The sequence below is a fragment of the Entelurus aequoreus genome, linkage group LG12 (genome assembly GCF_033978785.1).
Source record: "Entelurus aequoreus isolate RoL-2023_Sb linkage group LG12, RoL_Eaeq_v1.1, whole genome shotgun sequence".
NCBI lineage: Eukaryota > Metazoa > Chordata > Actinopteri > Syngnathiformes > Syngnathidae > Entelurus > Entelurus aequoreus.
Genome location: NC_084742.1, coordinates 63,489,190 through 63,509,978, shown reverse-complemented (window position 1 = coordinate 63,509,978; position 20,789 = coordinate 63,489,190). Strand labels below are relative to the sequence as shown.

Here is a 20,789-nt window from a genome sequence, read left to right as displayed (position 1 = left end):
GGTCCGTAAACATCTCAAAAGTCTCGTATAAAAAATACAAAAAAAACCTCAAACGCTGGCAGAGTCCTTAAACGAGAACACATGCCGTGAGAAGCTGCACCGTATGGATCTCTCGGTATTTGTGTGGTGTCACGGATTGATCGCCACATAAATCTCTTCTTTGAACGCAACATATGCGGATAAATGTGTGACCGTGAACCGCCAGCAGTGAGAAGTCCAAAAAGAAGTATTTGTCATGATAAAGAACAGCATATGGTTGTACGGTATACCGGTACTAGTATAGTATTGCGGTACTAATTAATCAAAAAAGGTACTATACTTTGTTTAGTATAGTATCGCGGTACTAATTAATCAAAAAAGGTACTATACTTTGTTTAGTATAGTATCGCGGTACTAATGAATCAAAAAAGGTACTATACTTTGTTTAGTATAGTATCGCTGTACTAATGAATCTAAAAAGGTACTATACTTTGTTTAGTATAGTATTGCGGTACTAATGAATCAAAAAAGGTACTATACTTTGTTTAGTACGGTACTGCGGTACTAATTACTCAAAAAAGGTACTATACTGTGTTTAGTATAGTATTGCGGTACTAATGAATCAGAAAAGGTACTATACTTTGTTTAGTATAGTATCGCGGTACTAATTAATAAAAAAAGGTACTATACTTTGTTTAGTATAGTATCGCGGTACTAATGAATCAAAAAAGGTACTATACTTTGTTTAGTAGAGTATCGCGGTACTAATGAATCAAAAAAGGTACTATACTTTGTTTAGTATAGTATCGCGGTACTAATGAATCAAAAAAGGTACTATACTTTGTTTAGTATAGTATTGCGGTACTAATTAATAAAAAAAAAGGTACTATACTTTGTTTAGTATAGTATCGCGGTACTAATGAATCAAAAAAGGTACTATACTTTGTTTAGTATAGTATCGCGGTACTAATGAATCAAAAAAGGTACTATACTTTGTTTAGTATAGTATCGCTGTACTAATGAATCAAAAAAGGTACTATATTTTGTTTAGTATAGTATCGTGGTACTAATGAATCAAAAAAGGTACTATACTTTTAGTATAGTATCGCTGTACTAATGAATAAAAAAGGTACTATACTTTGTTTAGTATAGTATCACGGTACTAATGAATCTAAAAAGGTACTATATTTTGTTTAGTATAGCATAGCGGTACTAATGAATCAAAAAAGGTACTATATTTTGTTTAGTATAGTATTGTGGTACTAATGAATCAAAAAAGGTACTATACATTGTTTAGTAGAGTATCGCGGTACTAATGAATCAAAAAAGGTACTATACTTTGTTTAGTAGAGTATCGCGGTACTAATGAATCAAAAAAGGTACTATACTTTGTTTAGTATAGAATCGCGGTACTAATGAATCAAAAAAGGTACTATACTTTGTTTAGTATAGTATAGCGGTACTAATTAATAAAAAAAAGGTACTATACTTTGTTTAGTATAGTATCACGGTACTAATTAATAAAAAAAGGTACTACACTTTGTTTAGTACAGTATCGCGGTACTAATGAATCAAAAAAGGTACTATACTTTGTTTAGTACAGTATCGCGGTACTAATTAATCAAAAAAGGTACTATACTTTGTTTAGTATAGTATCACGGTACTAATGAATCAAAAAAGGTACTATACTTTGTTTAGTATAGTATCGCGGTACTAATGAATCAAAAAAGGTACTATACTTTGTTTAGTATAGAATCGCGGTACTAATGAATCAAAAAAGGTACTATACTTTGTTTAGTATAGTATTGCGGTACTAATGAAATAAAAAAAGGTACTATACTTTGTTTAATATAGTATCGCGGTACTAATGAATCAAAAAAGGTACTATACTTTGTTTAGTATAGTATCGCTGTACTAATGAATCAAAAAAGGTACTATACTTTGTTTAGTAGAGTATCGCGGTACTAATGAATCAAAAAAGGTACTATACTTTGTTTAGTATAGAATCGCGGTACTAATGAATCAAAAAAGGTACTATACTTTGTTTAGTATAGTATAGCGGTACTAATTAATAAAAAAAAGGTACTATACTTTGTTTAGTATAGTATCACGGTACTAATTAATAAAAAAAGGTACTACACTTTGTTTAGTACAGTATCGCGGTACTAATGAATCAAAAAAGGTACTATACTTTGTTTAGTACAGTATCGCGGTACTAATTAATCAAAAAAGGTACTATACTTTGTTTAGTATAGTATCGCGGTACTAATGAATCAAAAAAGGTACTATACTTTGTTTAGTATAGTATTGCGGTACTAATGAATCAAAAAAGGTACTATACTTTGTTTAGTATAGAATCGCGGTACTAATGAATCAAAAAAGGTACTATACTTTGTTTAGTATAGTATTGCGGTACTAATGAAATAAAAAAAGGTACTATACTTTGTTTAATATAGTATCGCGGTACTAATGAATCAAAAAAGGTACTATACTTTGTTTAGTATAGTATCGCTGTACTAATGAATCAAAAAAGGTACTATATTTTGTTTAGTATAGTATCGTGGTACTAACGAATCAAAAAAGGTACTATACTTTGTTTAGTATAGTATCGCGGTACTAATGAATCAAAAAAGGTACTATACTTTTAGTATAGTATCGCTGTACTAATGAATAAAAAAAGGTACTATACTTTGTTTAGTATAGTATCGCGGTACTAATGAATCTAAAAAGGTACTATATTTTGTTTAGTATAGTATCGCGGTACTAATGAATCAAAAAAGGCACTATATTTTGTTTAGTATAGTATTGTGGTACTAATGAATCAAAAAAGGTACTATACTTTGTTTAGTATAGTATTGCGGTACTAATTAATAAAAAACGTACTATACTTTGTTTAGTATAGTATCGCGGTACTAACGAATCAAAAAAGGTACTATACTTTGTTTAGTATAGTATCGCGGTACTAATGAATCAAAAAAGGTACTATACTTTTAGTATAGTATCGCTGTACTAATGAATAAAAAAAGGTACTATACTTTGTTTAGTATAGTATCGCGGTACTAATGAATCTAAAAAGGTACTATATTTTGTTTAGTATAGTATCGCGGTACTAATGAATCAATAAAGGCACTATATTTTGTTTAGTATAGTATTGTGGTACTAATGAATCAAAAAAGGTACTATACTTTGTTTAGTATAGTATCGCGGTACTAATGAATCAAAAAAGGTACTATACTTTGTTTAGTAGAGTATCGCGGTACTAATGAATCAAAAAAGGTACTATACTTTGTTTAGTATAGAATCGCGGTACTAATGAATCAAAAAAGGTACTATATTTTGTTTAGTATAGTATCGTGGTACTAATGAATCAAAAAAGGTACTATACTTTGTTTAGTATATTATCGCGGTACTAATGAATCAAAAAAGGTACTATACTTTGTTTAGTATAGTATCGCGGTACTAATGAATCAAAAAAGGTACTATACTCTGTTTAGTATAGTATTGCGGTACTAATTAATAAAAAAAGGTACTATACTTTGTTTAGTATAGTATCGCGGTACTAATTAATCAAAAAAGGTACTATACTTTGTTTAGTAGAGTATCGCGGTACTAATGAATCAAAAAAGGTACTATACTTTGTTTAGTATAGAATCGCGGTACTAATGAATCAAAAAAGGTACTATATTTTGTTTAGTGTAGTATCGTGGTACTAATGAATCAAAAAAGGTACTATACTTTGTTTAGTATAGTATAGCGGTACTAATTAATAAAAAAAGGTACTATACTTTGTTTAGTATAGTATCGCGGTACTAATGAATCAAAAAAGGTACTATACTTTGTTTAGTACAGTATCGCGGTACTAATGAATCAAAAAAGGTACTATACTTTGTTTAGTACAGAATCGCGGTACTAATGAATCAAAAAAGGTACTATACTTTGTTTAGTATAGTATTGCGGTACTAATGAATCAAAAAAGGTACTATACTTTGTTTAGTATAGTATCACGGTACTAATTAATAAAAAAAGGTACTATACTTTGTTTAGTATAGTATCGCGGTACTAATTAATCAAAAAAGGTACTATACTTTGTTTAGTATAGTATCGCGGTACTAATGAATCAAAAAAGGTACTATACTTTTAGTATAGTATCGCTGTACTAATGAATAAAAAAAGGTACTATACTTTGTTTAGTATAGTATCGCGGTACTAATGAATCTAAAAAGGTACTATATTTTGTTTAGTATAGTATTGTGGTACTAATGAATCAAAAAAGGTACTATACTTTGTTTAGTATAGTATCGCGGTACTAATGAATCAAAAAAGGTACTATACTTTGTTTAGTATAGTATTGCGGTACTAATTAATTAAAAAAAGGTACTATACTTTGTTTAGTATAGTATCGCGGTACTAATGAATCAAAAAAGGTACTATACTTTGTTTAGTATAGTATAGCGGTACTAATTAATAAAAAAAAGGTACTATACTTTGTTTAGTATAGTATCGCTGTACTAATGAATCAAAAAAGGTACTATACTTTGTTTAGTACAGAATCGCGGTACTAATGAATCAAAAAAGGTACTATACTTTGTTTAGTATAGTATCGCGGTACTAATGAATCAAAAAAGGTAGTATACTTTGTTTAGTATAGTATCGCGGTACTAATTAATCAAAAAAGGTACCATACTTTGTTTAGTATAGTATCGCGGTACTGAATCAAAAAAGGTACTATACTTTGTTTAGTATAGTATCGCGGTACTAATGAATCAAAAAAGGTACTATACTTTGTTTAGTATAGTATAGCGGTACTAATTAATAAAAAAAGGTACTATACTTTGTTTAGTATAGTATCGCGGTACTAATGAATCAAAAAAGGTACTATACTTTGTTTAGTACAGTATCGCGGTACTAATGAATCAAAAAAGGTACTATACTTTGTTTAGTACAGAATCGCGGTACTAATGAATCAAAAAAGGTACTATACTTTGTTTAGTATAGTATTGCGGTACTAATGAATAAAAAAAGGTCCTATACTTTGTTTAGTATAGTATCGCGGTACTAATGAATCAAAAAAGGTACTATACTTTGTTTAGTATAGAATCGCGGTACTAATGAATCAAAAAAGGTACTATATTTTGTTTAGTATAGTATCGTGGTACTAATGAATCAAAAAAGGTACTATACTTTGTTTAGTATAGTATCACGGTACTAATTAATAAAAAAAGGTACTACACTTTGTTTAGTATAGTATCGCGGTACTAATGAATCAAAAAAGGTACTATACTTTGTTTAGTATAGTATCGCGGTACTAATGAATCAAAAAAGGTACTATACTTTGTTTAGTATAGTATCGCGGTACTAATGAATCAAAAAAGGTACTATACTTTGTTTAGTATAGTATTGCGGTACTAATGAACCAAAAAAGGTACTATAGTCTGTTTGAAAAGTACCGGTTCTGTCTGTATGTGTTGACCCCTGCGATGAGGTGGCGACTTGTCCAGGGTCTACTCCGCCCTATCGCTCAAATGCAGCTGAGATAGGCTCCAGCACCACTCATACTTTCCAAACATTTGTCTAAATAAAAATAAATACCTAAATATCTGCTTGACTTATGATTTTACAGCAAACTACCCATCAAATGAATACAATTGACAATACATTTCACGGTGTTCTTTACAGCATATTACTGTAAATTGAAAAAAAACTACCATTTTTTTGCGTTAAAATTCTGTTGACTGAGCTGCCATATTTTGACTGTAAAATATTGTTTTTAACGGTGTATTACTGTAAATGGAAAGATGCTACATTTGTTTTTACGGTATAAAAACAGGCAACTAAGTTGTCAGAATAAGAACATAACTTGTACTGTTTGTCCATGAACAATATCATGTTGTAAAAAACAATGTCAATTTAATAGTAAAATTCTGGCAATTAAGCTGCCAGCTTTTTCCATAAAAAACAAAACAGTGGTACTGTTTTTATATTTATTTGTGTCTATATTTTATTTATATTTACATAATGTTGTAAAAACCAATGTCAATTCAACACAAATATTCTGGCAACTACACTGCCAACTTTTTCAGTAAAAACCGCCCCAAAAAACAGTGGTACTGTTTTTTCCATTTACTGTAAAATGTTGTAAAAATTAAAAAAAACAACAACACAATATTTAAAGTAAAATTTTGTAAATGTAAAGTTTTTACTGTATAATCGACAATCTACCTAAAACAATTGATATAATTAATAATTAAATCCAGACGCATATTCATACATCAGGGTTTCCCACACATTCATTTATTTGTGGCAGCCCGCCACGGAAGAATTACGTCCGCCACAAATTTTAAAAAAAATAAAAATAAAAAAAAATAAAATAAAATATATATATATATTTATTTTTTTTGTCCTCTCCAGCTTCTCAGGCAAAGTATATAGTTCAGGGGTCACCAACGCGGTGCTCGCGGGCACCAGGTAGCCCATAAGGACCAGATGAGTAGCCCGCTGGCCTGTTCTAAAACTAGCTCAAATAGCAGCACTTACCAGTGAGCTGCCTCTATTTTTTTAATTGTATTTATTTACTAGCAAGCTGGTCTCACTTTGCCCGACATTTTTAATTCTAAGAGAGACAAAACTCAAATAGAATTTGAAAATCCAAGAAAATATTTTACGAGACTTGGTCTTCACTTGTTTAAATAAATTCATTAATTTTTTTACTTTGCTTCTTATAACTTTCAGAAAGACAATTTTAGAGAAAAAATACAACCTTAAAAATTATTTTAGGATTTTTAAACACATATACCTTTTTACCTTTTAAATCCCTTCCTCTTCTTTCCTGACAATTTAAATCAATGTTCAGGTAAATTAATTGTTTCTATTGTAAAGAATAATAAATACATTTTAATTTAATTCTTCATTTTAGCTTCTGTTTTTTCAACGAAGAATATTTGTGAAATATTTCTTCAAACTTATTATGATTAAAATTCAAAAAAAATATTCTGGCAAATCTAGAAAATCTGTAGAATCAAATTTGAATCTTATTTCAAAGTCTTTCTAATTTCTTTTGAAATTTTTGTTCCGGAAAATCTAGAAGAAATAATGATTTGTCTTTGTTAGAAATATAGCTTGGTCCAATTTGTTATATATTTTAACAAAGTGAAGATTGCATTTTAACCTATTTAAAACATGTCATCAAAATTCTAAAATTAATCTTAATCAGGAAAAATTACTAATGATGTTCCATAAATTATTTTTTTAATTTTTTCAAAAAGATTCAAACTAGTTTTTCTCTTCTTTTTTTCGGTTGAATTTTGAAGAGTCGAAATTGAAGATAAACTATGTTTCAAAATGTAATTGTCATTTTTTTCGTGTTTTCTCCTCTTTTAAACCGTTCAATTAAGTATAAATATCATTAATTATTAATAATAACACAGAGTTAAAGGTAAATTGAGCAAATTGGCAATTTCTGGCAATTTATTTAAGTGTGTATCAAACTGGTAGCCCTTCGCATTAATCACTACCCAAGAAGTAGCTCTTGCTTTCAAAAAGGTTGGTGACCCCTGATATAGTTGATGTAGATGCCCATATCGGCTGTTCAGATTTACTTTACAAAAGAGAAGTGTAGGATACTTCTCTTGTTGCTTTATTTGTATTTGACTTTATTAAATGTATTTATATTAGAAACACAACATGTGTATATAACAAAGGGTGCAAAGTCTGCAGGCAGTAGGAAACACATGGTTAAGTGTAGGGAGTAAAACTGATGGCAGTCCAAAGTTCAAGATTTTTGGAGCTCTTTGTTCAGTGGATCAGATGTTTGATGAAGCTCTGTGTCTATCTACCACCACTACTGTTTTCTGTTTATTTGTTACTGACTGTGGCAGGACACCTCTGCCTCTGTTTCACTTTATGTTGCTGGTAAATAATATGGTTGTAGTAGTAGGTTAAAGTTAAATTATTTAGTATGCACTAATTAAAGGGGCAGAGCTTTGAGACATTTTAGCTTTTATATTTTATAAGATGTATTTTTTGTAAGAACCACAATTAATAAATATATTTCAGTGAATAACTTATTGTTCAAATCTGTATATAAATATGTACATAAAGTGTTGTAATTATATTGTAAAATGGGTGTCGAAACGTTTTGAATGAATGAATGAAATAAGTTTATTTCGGTCATATAATCAACCATTAACCATTTTGTGTGACCAGTTTAAGAGTACAGATGATACATATTTAACAATCATACACAAAAAGAAAAGAAAAAGAATGACCGAGAAAGGAATAGGCTGAAGCCAAAGCTTATATTAGCCTATCTTATACCTTCACTGAAAATAAGATTGCCTGGAACATCGTTAAAAAAAAATCAATGGGATGAAAGTAATCGTTGCTATATTTTATAATTTTCAATTATTTCACCTTTCAAGGTTTTCTTAAACCTTAACAAAGAACTGCATGTCTTTAAGTCATCACTGAGCTTGTTCCACCATTTAACTCCTAAAACTGAAATACATTTGTATTCTATATTCCTTCTTACTTTACCTATTTCCAAAATCAATATCCCCAGTAAATTATAGTTTTCTCCTCTTAATTTTAATAAGCTAAGAATACAAGCTGGAAGGCTGTTGTTCTTTACTCCAAACATCATTTCCATTGTTTTTAAAAACACAATATCTGAACATTTTAACACATTAGAACTTATAAATAATGTATTGGTATGTTCATAGTAGCACGCTTTGTGTATTATTCCAATGACCCTTTTTTGAAGTTTAATTATTGGGTCTATGTTTGTTTTATAAACATTTCCCCAAACTTCAACAAAATATGTTAAATATGGAAAAATAAAAGAATAATATAACATGTGCAAACATTTCTTATTCAGCATGTGTTTTACTTTATAAAGAATAGCAATGGATTTGGATATTTTTCCCTTTATATATTCAATATGCGGTTTCCAACATCATTTATGATCAATTATTATTCCCAAGAATTTAGTTTCATATACTCCATCAATTTCCACTTGATTTAATTGTAATTTTGCTTCACAATTTGTCCTTGCACCACTAAACACCATACATTTAGTTTTCTTATCATTTAATGATAACTTATTAATATCAAACCATTTGTTTAGCTCAGGGGTGTCCAAACTTTTTCCACTGAGGGCCGCACACTGAAAAATCAAAGCAAGCGGGGGCCATTTTGATATTTTTTTTTTTTAAAAAACCAATACAATATACTGTATGTATAAAAAGTATACATTTAGGCCTCCACTCAGGCTTGATCCCGGGGACCCCATAGGGTTTTGGTAAAAAAAAAAGATTAAAAATGTGTCATTATTCAGTATTATTATTTTTATTATTATTCAAGTTTTAAATCTCTAAATCAACATTAGGTCTATCTGTCAATATAACGTTTTTAAAGATTTAAGTCGTATGCTCTTTTTGTCAAAGAAAACCCTGTTTTTTTATGGAAAAAAACACAAAATATGCAATATTTTCACCCAATAAATTTTTTAAGTGGAATATTTGAGATTATATATCAATTGGAGCCTTAAAAAGGTCAATAACTCATAACACCATTGATTTTAATTCATTATTATTTTTTGAGCGATGACACTTAAAAACAAATCACACAAAAATGATTGGGGAACCAAAAGGGTCCTACTCAAAGTGTTAAAAAATAAATTATACATTTTTTTTTACTGTTTACTTTTAACACAATGATCTCGAGATCAACTTCAGATCCATCCGTCAATTATAAGTTGTATTGTTATTTATGTTTTTTGTTTGTTCGTTTTAGGCCCTTCTTTAAAAAAAAAATAAAACAGCTAAATTTTTTATATGGCAAACACAAAATATGCAACATTTTCCCACAAACATATCTCAAAGTGCAATATTTAATGTGACGTAATTGGAGCCTTGGATAGGTCAATAATTCATAATAACATTGATTTTGATTCATTATTATTTTTTAAAAGAAAGAAACCGCCTGCATGGCAGCTTTGTCTTATTAGAGTAAACATTGCAACATTTTCTTGTTACATTTCACCTGTTTGCTCTTTCATACCACTTTTTATGTTTTAAATTTTTTTTAATCGTATTTTAAAATGGGCCGGTGGGCCGTTAAAAAATGACCTGCGGGCCGCAAATGGGCCCCCCGGGCCGCAGTTTGGACATCCCTGGTTTAGCTGAATCAACTCAACCTCTATTATCCTCAACACTTCCTTTAAGACTTCTCCTGAACAATAAACATTTGTATCATCTGCAAACATAATACATGAACATTTATTAGATACTGAACAAATATCATTTAAATAAAGTGTAAATAACTTAGGTCCCAATACCGAGCCTTCCAATGAAAAAATAAAGGATATTTTCTATTTTGTAAAAAATGCTAAAACCAATTCACTGAGACATTGTAGCTTCCTTTATGTTAGCTTTGTGTTATTAGCACCAACAGTTACTTTTTATTACTAAGCAACCTCCTATTTTTACCCAATGTTTACTGTTGTTTTATTAACCAATTCAGTAATTATAGCTTTAGAATATGCCGGCTGATACATTTTTTTGCCCCTGTTACATCACAGAGGAACCAATCAAGCAACATGGCGCCTTATAGTGGTTAAAGGAGAGAAGTACAACATACTCACTTCTTCATTCACTCACCTATTGTGTGTCCACTTTTGTGTTTGCAGGACAAGGGCATCAATCTCATGCACATCGAGTCGCGTCCCTCACGCATCAGCAAGGAGCAGTACGAGTTCTTCATCAGCGTGGACCCCGCCTACTCCCAGGCCCTGGACGAGGTCATCGACTGCCTGCGAACGCAGATCAGCGGCCACGTGCACGAGCTGTCACGCAACAAACAGAAGGACACCGGTAAGCGAGCACAACGCCACGAAAGTCTGGTTGGTACCGGTACCAAAAGTATTTTGGTACTTTTCAGTACTTTTCTAAATAAAGGGGACCACAAAAAATTTCATTATTGGCTTTATTTTAACAACAAATGTTTACGGTACATTAAAGGCCTACCGAAATGAAATGTTCTTATTTAAACGGGGATAGCAGATCCATTCTGTGTGTCATACTTGATAATTTCGCGATATTGCCATATTTTTGCTGAAAGGATTTAGTAGAGAACATCGACGATAAAGTTCGCAACTTTTGGTCGCTGATAAAAAAAAAGCCTTGCCTGTACCGGAAGTAGCGTGACGTCACAAGTTGAAAGGCTCCTCACATTTCCCCATTGTTTACACCAGCAGCGAGAGCGATTCGGACCGAGAAAGCGACGATTACCCCATTAATTTGAGCCAGGATGAAAGATTCGTGGATGAGGAACGTCAGAGCGAAGGATTACAGTGCAGTGCAGGACGTATCTTTTTTCGCTCTGACCGTAACTTAGGTACAAGCTGGCTCATTGGATTCCACACTCTCTCCTTTTTCTATTGTGGATCACGGATTTGTATTTTAAACCACCTCGGATACTATATCCTCTTGAAAATGAGAGTCGAGAACGCGAAATGGACATTCACAGTGACTTTTATCTCCACGACAATACATCGGCGAAGCACTTTAGCTACGGAGCTAACGTGATAGCATCGTGCTTAACTGCAGATAGAAACAAAAGAAATAAACCCCTGACTGGAAGGATAGACAGTAGATCAACAATACTATTAAACCATGGACATGTAACCACACGGTTAATGCTGTACCGCCTGGCAAAGCTTAGCAATGCTGTTGCTAACAACGCCATTGAAGCTAACTTAGCTACGGGACCTCGACAGAGCTATGCTAAAAACATTAGCTCTCCACCTACGTCAGCTGTCATCTGCTCATCAACACCCGTGCTCACCTGCGTTCCAGCGATCGACGGCGCGACGAAGGACTTCACCCGATCATCGATGCGGTCGGCGGCTAGCGTCGGATAGCGCGTCTGCTATCCAACTCAAAGTCCTCCTGGTTGTGTTGCTGCAGCCATCCGCTAATACACCGATCCCACCTACAGCTTTCTTCTTTGCAGTCTTCATTGTTCATTAAACAAATTGCAAAAGATTCACCAACACAGATGTCCAGAATACTGTGGAATTTTGCGATGAAAGCAGAGCTTTTTGTATTGGATCCAATGTGTCCGAATACTTCCGCTTCAACCCTTGACGTCACGCGCAAACGTCATCATACATAGACGTTTTCAACCGGAAGTTTCCCGGGAAATTTAAAATGTCACTTTATAAGTCAACCCGGCCGTATTGGCATGTGTTGCAATGTTAAGATTTCATCACTGATATATAAACTATCAGACTGCGTGGTCGGTAGTAGTGGCTTTCACCACGCCTTTAAACATATGTTTATTATTGCAATTTAGTCCTTAAATAAAATAGTGAACATACTGGACAACTTGTCTTTTAGTAGTAAGTAAACAAACAAAGACTCCTAATTAGTCTATGCAGTAACATATTGTGTCATTTATACATCTATTATTTTGTCAACATTACTAAGGACAAGTGGTAGAAAATGAATTATTAATCTACTTGTTCATTTACTGTTAATATCTGCTTATTTTCTGTTTCAACATGTTCTATCTACACTTCTGTTAAAATGTAATAATCACTTATTCTTCCGCTGTTTGATACTTTACATTAGTTTTGGATGATACCACAAATGTGGGTATCAATCCGATACCAAGTACCGTATTTTCCGCACTATAAGGCGCACCTAAAAACCTCCAATTTTCTCAAAAGCTGACAGTGCGCCTTATAATCCGGTGCGCCTTATATATGGACCAATATTGAGCCACAACAGGTCTCGCAACTACGGGATGCATAACGTAACCCCAGGCTCTACTATAGTGTCTATTCTATGCGCCTTATAATGCGGTGCGCCTTATATATGAACAACGTTTTAAAATGGGCCATTCATTGAAGGTGCGCCTTATAATTCGGTGCGCCTTATAGTGCGGAAAATTCCGGTAGTTACAGGATCATTCATTGGTCATATTCAAAGTCCTCATGTGTCCAGGGACTTATTTTAAAGTTTATAAACATAGTATGAATTTTTTTTTAAAAACGAAAGAAGATTTTGTGATGTTAAAAAACATCGATGTAATCATAGTAGTATCGACTAGATACGCTATTGTACGTGGTATCATTACAGTGGATGTTTGGTGTAGATCCACCAATGGCGTTTGTTTATATTGTAGTGTCTCGGAAGAGTTGGTGCTGCAGGGAATTCTGGGAATTTGTTCTGTAGTGTTTATGTTGCGTTGCGGTGCAAATACCGTATTTTTCAGACTATAAGTCATTAGCGTAAAATATAAAATAATATTATTTAGTTCATTCACGTAATAGACTAGACGTATAAGATTTCATGGGATTTAGCGATTAGGAGTGACAGATTGCTTGGTAAACGTACAGCATGTTCTATATGTTATAGTTATTTGAATGACTCTTACCATAATATGTTACGTTAACATACCAGGCACGTTCTCAGTTGGTTATTTATGCCTCATATAACGTACACTTATTCAGCCTGTTGTTCACTATTCTTTATTTATTTTAAATTGCCTTTCAAATGTCTATTATTGGTGTTGGCTTTTATCAAATACATTTCCCCCAAAAATGCGACTTATACTCCAATGCGACTTATATGTTTTTTTCCTTCTTTATTATGCATTTTCGGCCGGTGCGACTTATACTCCGGAGCGACTTATACTCCGAAAAATACGGTATTCTTCCAAAATGTGTTTGCCGTTGTTGTTTAGTGTGGTTTCACTATATGGCACATGTTTATGAAAGTGTTGGCATTGTTCATACTGTGACATGTATGGCTGTTAAAGTTAAAAGTACCAATGATTGTCACACACACACGAGGTGTGGCGGAATTATTCCCTGCATTTGACCCATCACCCTTGATCACCCCCTGGGAGGGGAGGGGAGGGGAGCAGTGAGTAAGTATGCCCTTCATTCGCTCCTTGTGCAATGGGCACAAGTCTAGGTGAATGTGTCATTAATCCATTAGAGGTCACAATGAAATCTTGGTCAGGTTTTGTTAATTATAGGCTATATGATTTTTGACATTTTTATTATGTCAAAAGGACTAATTTGGCCAATAAAATAACAACAATATTGTTTTTTCAAAAATTATATTGATGATTGAAAGATGCCATCAACCCCACGTGGGTGCTTCGGCATTGTCCGTGGGTGCTTCGGGCCCATTGTCCGTGGGTGCTTCGGGCCCATTGTCCGTGGGTGCTTCGGGCCCATTGTCCGTGGGTGCTTCGGGCCCATTGTCCGTGGGTGCTTCTGGCCCATTGTCCGTGGGTGCTTCGGGCCCATTGTCCGTGGGTGCTTCGGGCCCATTGTCCGTGGGTGCTTCTGGCCCATTGTCCGTGGGTGCTTCGGGCCCATTGTCCGTGGGTGCTTCGGCATTGTCCGCGGATGCTTCAGGCCCATTGTTCGTGGGTGCTTCGACATTGTCCGTGAGTGCTTCGGCATTGTCCGTGGATGCTTCAGGCCCATTGTTCGTGGGTGCTTCGACATTGTCCGTGGATGCTTCAGGCCTATTGTTCGTGGGTGCTTCGACATTGTCCGTGGGTGCTTCGGGCCCATTGTCCGTGGGTGCTTCGGGCCCATTGTCCGTGGGTGCTTCGGGCCCATTGTCCGTGGGTGCTTCGGGCCCATTGTCCGTAGGTGCTTCGGGCCCATTGTCCGTGGGTGCTTCGACATTGTCCGTGAGTGCTTCGGCATTGTCCGTGGATGCTTCAGGCCTATTGTTCGTGGGTGCTTCGACATTGTCCGTGAGTGCTTCGGCATTGTCCGTGGATGCTTCAGGCCTATTGTTCGTGGGTGCTTCGACATTGTCCGTGGGTGCTTCGGGCCCATTGTCCGTGGGTGCTTCGGGCCCATTGTCCGTGGGTACTTCGGGCCCATTGTCCGTGGGTGCTTCGGGCCCATTGTCCGTAGGTGCTTCGGGCCCATTGTCCGTGGGTGCTTCGGCATTGTCCGCGGATGCTTCAGGCCCATTGTTCGTGGGTGCTTCGACATTGTCCGTGAGTGCTTCGGCATTGTCCGTGGATGCTTCAGGCCCATTGTTCGTGGGTGCTTCGACATTGTCCGTGGATGCTTCAGGCCTATTGTTCGTGGGTGCTTCGACATTGTCCGTGGGTGCTTCGGGCCCATTGTCCGTGGGTGCTTCGGGCCCATTGTCCGTGGGTGCTTCGGGCCCATTGTCCGTGGGTGCTTCAGGCCCATTGTCCGTGGGTGCTTCGGGCCCATTGTCCGTAGGTGCTTCGGGCCCATTGTTCGTGGATGCTTCAACATTGTCCGTGGGTGCTTCGGGCCCATTGTCTGTGAGTGCTTCGGCATTGTCCGTGGATGCTTCAGGCCCATTGTTCCTGGGTGCTTCGACATTGTCCGTGGATGCTTCAGGCCCAATTGTTCGTGGGTGCTTCGACATTGTCCGTGGGTGCTTCGGGCCCATTGTCCGTGGGTGCTTCGGGCCCATTGTCCGTGGGTGCTTCGGGCCCATTGTCCGTGGGTGCTTCGGGCCCATTGTCCGTAGGTGCTTCGGGCCTATTGTCCGTGGGTGCTTCGGGCCCATTGTTCGTGGGTGCTTCGACATTGTCCGTGGGTGCTTCGGGCCCATTGTCCGTGGGTGCTTCGGGCTGCTTCGGGCCCATTGTCCGTGGGTGCTTCGGGCCCATTGTCCGTGGGTGTTCTGCATTGTCCGTGGGTGCTTCAGGCCCATTGTCCGTGGGTGCTTCGGGCCCATTGTCCGTGAGTGTTCTGCATTGTCCGTGGGTGCTTCGGGCCTATTGTTCGTGGGTGCTTCGACATTGTCCGTGGGTGGTTCGGGGCCCAAAGCACCCACGGGATCGGCGCCTGTTAATTATAGGCTATATGATTTTTCGACTTTTTTATTATGTCAAACGGACCAATTTGGCCAATAAAATAACAACAATATTGGTTTTTGAAAATGTATATTGACGATTGAAAGATGCCATCAATCCCACGTGGGTGCTTCGGCATTGTCCGTGGGTGCTTCTGGCCCATTGTCCGTGGGTGCTTCGGGCCCATTGTCCGTGGGTGCTTCGGGCCCATTGTCCGTGGGTGCTTCGGGCCCATTGTCTGTGGGTGCTTCGGGCTCATTGTCCGTGGGTGCTTCGGCATTGTCCGTGGATGCTTCGGGCCCACTGTTCGTGGGTGCTTCGACATTGTTCGTGAGTGGTTCGGGCCCATTGTCTGTGGGAGCTTCGGGCCCATTGTCCGTGGGTGCTTCGGCATTGTCCGTGGATGCTTCGGGCCCATTGTTCGTGGGTGCTTCGACATTGTTCGTGAGTGGTTCGGGCCCATTGTCTGTGGGTGATTCGGCATTGTCCGTGGGTGCTTCGGCGCCCAAAGCACCCACGGGATCGGCACTTATGCATGACACAATTGTAACTTTGGCAGATTTAATTAAGGCAGCTAAACCAAACACATGCTAACTGTGATAAATGTCCCCTTCAAACAGAGCAACTCACATGGCAAGGAGTTTTATTTGCAAGGATCCAAATGAAACTCCGTCAGCGGCTCAATGTTCCCCCTGCAGGCAAGCGTAGGGACGGCAAAACAAGATAGACAGGCGCTAGCTTGTCCAGAGCTTCCAAAAGGGCTTCCATTTATCAGCAATGTTGCGGTGCTTCATCACCCAGTCGGACTCGGTAATGGACAGCCGGCGTCGCCGACTAGACGGGTGGCTTGTCACCCAAACGTCAACCCCCCCCCCCCCCCCCCCTTAGTTGGTTCCAGAATGACATTAGTTTAGCTACTCAGGACTAACAGGCCAGGCAGGAACAATGGCATCATGTGTCCCGGTGCCGGACTAACACGGGTCACAGGGAACACGCCAAGGTCATGGCGGTCTGGACAGGCCCAGCCGCAGCCCGCCGGTCAGGGTCAAGTGGACGAGACGATATTTATAGCCTGCTCTGAAGCAGGCCTGTTTGTAGAAGAGCCCCATTGTCTGGGCATTGCCTTAGGCTTTGGACCACACGGCACAAATGGAGATTCATGACTGAACCCCCCACCCCGTCTTTTAGGGACATAAATCCAGCAGACTGTTCTGTGGAGTGTCAACATGCCAGGACACCAGAACATCCTAAAGGCTAAAAACTTGTCTTGATCATCAATATCAATTTGGACAGTTTGACTCACACAATGATTGAACTATTTCATATGCAACTGTAAAGTATCTACCTAAGCTTAAAATGGTCTTCTCTAGTGCCCTGGTTTCCTAACGACATCCAGGACTTGGACCGCTTCGCCAACCAGATCCTCAGTTACGGCTCGGAGCTGGAATCGGATCACCCAGTAAGTTCTGACTCATCTGTCGTCCGTGTGTGTGTGTGTGTGTGTGTGTGTGTGTGTGTGTGTGTGTGTGTGTGTGTGTTCTTGTATTTCTACCCTTCTTGAGACATGAACAAGGAAAAGTATCTTCCATATGAGGAGGTGTGAACAAGTGATGACATAAATCATGGTCCCAATAACATTGCGTCTAATAGACAATGTCTCATTAGCACCCCTGCTGGTGACATCTATCAAAATGAGGGTGGTCCCAAAAAAGGAGGGATTTTTCAAATTGACTGTGTGTCAATCAATCAATGTTTATTTACGCTTTTAAAAGTGCTCCCCCTCTGGTCAACATATGAAATAACAAGTGTGTGTAAAAATTTGAAGTGCTCCCCCTCTGGCCGACATATGTAATAACAAGTGTAAGAAATTGAAATACGCTCTCTTTGGCCAATATATATATATATATATATATATATATATATATATATATATATATATATATATATATATATATATATATATATATAGATAGATAGATAGATAGATAGATAGATAGATAGATAGATAGATAGATAGATAGATAGATAGATAGATAGATAGATAGATAGATAGATAGATAGATAGATAGATAGATAGATAGATAGATAGATAGATAGATGGATAGATGGATGGATGGATGGATGGATGGATGGATGGATGGATGGATGGATGGATGGATGGATGGATGGATGGATGGATGGATGGATGGATGGATGGATGGATAGATAGATAGATAGATAGATAGATAGATAGAGAGAGAGAGAGAGAGAGAGAGAGAGAGAGAGAGAGAGAGAGACATACTGTAATAACCTGAAGTAAATAATGAAGATATTATTTCTGTTTCTGTAATATTGCAATATTTTCTTGTAAAATTATTACTTTTTTAATGTAAAATTATTACTTTTTAATGCAAAATGGTGACATTTGTCATATAAAATTCTGACTTTCATCCCAATATTGCCATTTTTTGTGTTGTTCTTGTAAAATGGTGATTTGGCATTTGAATAAAATTACGACATGTTGTAATTTTGCTGAGTAAAATTCCGATTATTATTATAACAGTGACAAAATGAAAATTGTGACTTTTGTCGAGTAAAATTACGAGTCTTTTCATAAAGTTACCAAAATGTTACGCTTTTCTTGTGAAACGGCGACTGTTATTGAGCAAAATTCAAACTTTTATCATAACATTGCACAAATGTTCAGTTTTTCTTGTAAAATGTTGACTTGCGTTGAGTAAAGTTACGACTCTTATTATAATAATAAAAAATACGTTTTTCTTGGGAAATTGTGACCTTTTTCTTGTGAGGTTCCAACTCCTTTTTCACAACAAGCTTTTTTATATGTGTATATATTAATAATGTTGTAAATACAAATGTATATATCTAGAAAGGGTGGTCCTAAAGAGGGAGGCATTTTTCAGAGGTCTCAAGAAGGTAGAAAAAACAGGAATGTGTGTGTGTGAGTGTGTGTGTGTGTGTGTGTTTGTGTATGTGTGTATGTGTGTATTGCCAATTTTTTTTGTTTTTCTTGTAAGATGTTGACATTTTTTTAGTAAAATTATGACTTTTGTCATAATTTTGCAGAGTAAAATTCTGATTATTACTATAATATTGACATAATGTTTCAGTTTTCTTATGAAAATTGTGACTTGTCGAGTAAAATTACGACTCTTTTCATAAAGTTGCCGAAATGTTAAGCTTTTTCTTGTAAAACGGCGACTGTTATTGAGTACAATTCCAATTTTTATCATAACATTGCACAAATGTTCAGTTTTTCTTCTCAAATGTTGACTTGCGTTGAGTAAAGTTACGACTCTTATTATAATAATAAAAAATAAGTTTTTCTTGGGAAATTGTGACCTTTTTCTTGTGAGGTTCCAACTCCTTTTTCACAACAAACTTTTTTATATTTGTATATATTAATAATGTTGTAAATACAAATGTATATATCTAGAAAGGGTGGTCCTAAAGAGGGAGGCATTTTTCGGAGGTCTCAAGAAGGTAGAAAAACAGGAATGTGTGTGTGTGTGTTTGTGTGTGTGTGTGTGTGTGTGTGTGAGTGTGTGTGTGTGTGTGTGTGTGTATTGCCAATTTTTTTTGTTTTTCTTGTAAGATGGTGACATTTTTTTAGTAAAATTATGACTTTTGTCATAATTTTGCAGAGTAAAATTCTGATTATTACTATAATATTGACATAATGTTTCAGTTTTCTTATGAAAATTGTGAGTTGTCGAGTAAAATTACGACTCTTTTCATAAAGTTACCAAAATGTTAAGCTTTTCTTGTAAAACGGCGACTGTTATTGAGCAAAATTCCAACTTTTATCATAACATTGCACAAATGTTCAGTTTTTCTTGTAAAATGTTGACTCGCGTTGAGTAAAGTTACGACTCTTATTATAATAATAAAAAATACGTTTTTCTTGGGAAATTGTGACCTTTTTCTTGTGAAGTTCCAACTCCTTTTTCACAACAAGCTTTTTTATATGTGTATATATTAATAATGTTGTAAATACAAATGTATATATCTAGAAAGGGTGGTCCTAAAAAGGTAGGCATTTTTTGGAGGCCTCAAGAAGGTAGAAAAAACAGGAATGTGTGTGTGTGAGTGTGTGTGAGTGTGTGTATGTGTGTATTGCCAAATTTTTTTGTTTTTCTTGTAAGATGGTGACATTTTTTTAGTAAAATTATGACTTTTGTCATAATTTTGCAGAGTAAAATTCTGATTATTACTATAATATTGACATAATGTTTAAGTTTTCTTATGAAAATTGTGACTTGTCGACTAAAATTACGACTCTTTTCATAAAGTTGCCAAAATGTTAAGCTTTTCTTGTGAAACGGCGACTGTTATTGAGTACAATTCCAATTTTTATCATAACATTGCACAAATGTTCAGTTTTTCTTCTAAAATGTTGACTTGCGTTGAGTAAAGTTACGACTCTTATTATAATAATAAAAAATAAGTTTTTCTTGGGAAATTCTGACCTTTTTCTTGTGAGGTTCCAACTCCTTTTTCACAACAAGCTTTTTTATATTTGTATATATTAATAATGTTGTAAATACAAATGTATATATCTAGAAAGGGTGGTCCTAAAGAGGGAGGCATTTTTCGGAGGTCTCAAGAAGGTAGAAAAAAACAGGAATGTGTGTGTGTGAGTGTGTTTGTGTGTGTGTGTGTGTGTGTATGTCTGTGTGTGTGTGTGTGTGTGTGTGTGTGTGTGTATGTGTGTGTGTGTGTATTGCCCATTTTTTTGGTTTTTCTTGTAAGATGGTGACATTTTTTTAGTAAAATTATGACTTTTGTCATAATTTTGCAGAGTAAAATTCTGATTATTACTATAATATTGACATAATGTTTCAGTTTTCTTATGAAAATTGTGACTTGTCGAGTAAAATTACGACTCTTTTCATAAAGTTGCCGAAATGTTAAGCTTTTTCTTGTAAAACGGCGAC

The 20,789-nt window shown here is 35.9% G+C and overlaps 1 protein-coding gene across 2 annotated transcripts in view; it reads left to right on the top strand.

Annotated features, from left to right (window-relative positions):
• The window catches only part of pah (phenylalanine hydroxylase), a 244,337-nt gene that overhangs the window by 212,913 nt on the left and 10,635 nt on the right, over positions 1-20,789 (top strand). For both annotated transcript variants that reach the window (XM_062066411.1, XM_062066412.1), the window contains 2 exons: positions 10,664-10,847; positions 17,223-17,311. In XM_062066411.1, coding sequence (XP_061922395.1) covers positions 10,664-10,847; positions 17,223-17,311 — 273 coding nt within the window. The remainder of the gene's footprint in view (positions 1-10,663; positions 10,848-17,222; positions 17,312-20,789) is intronic.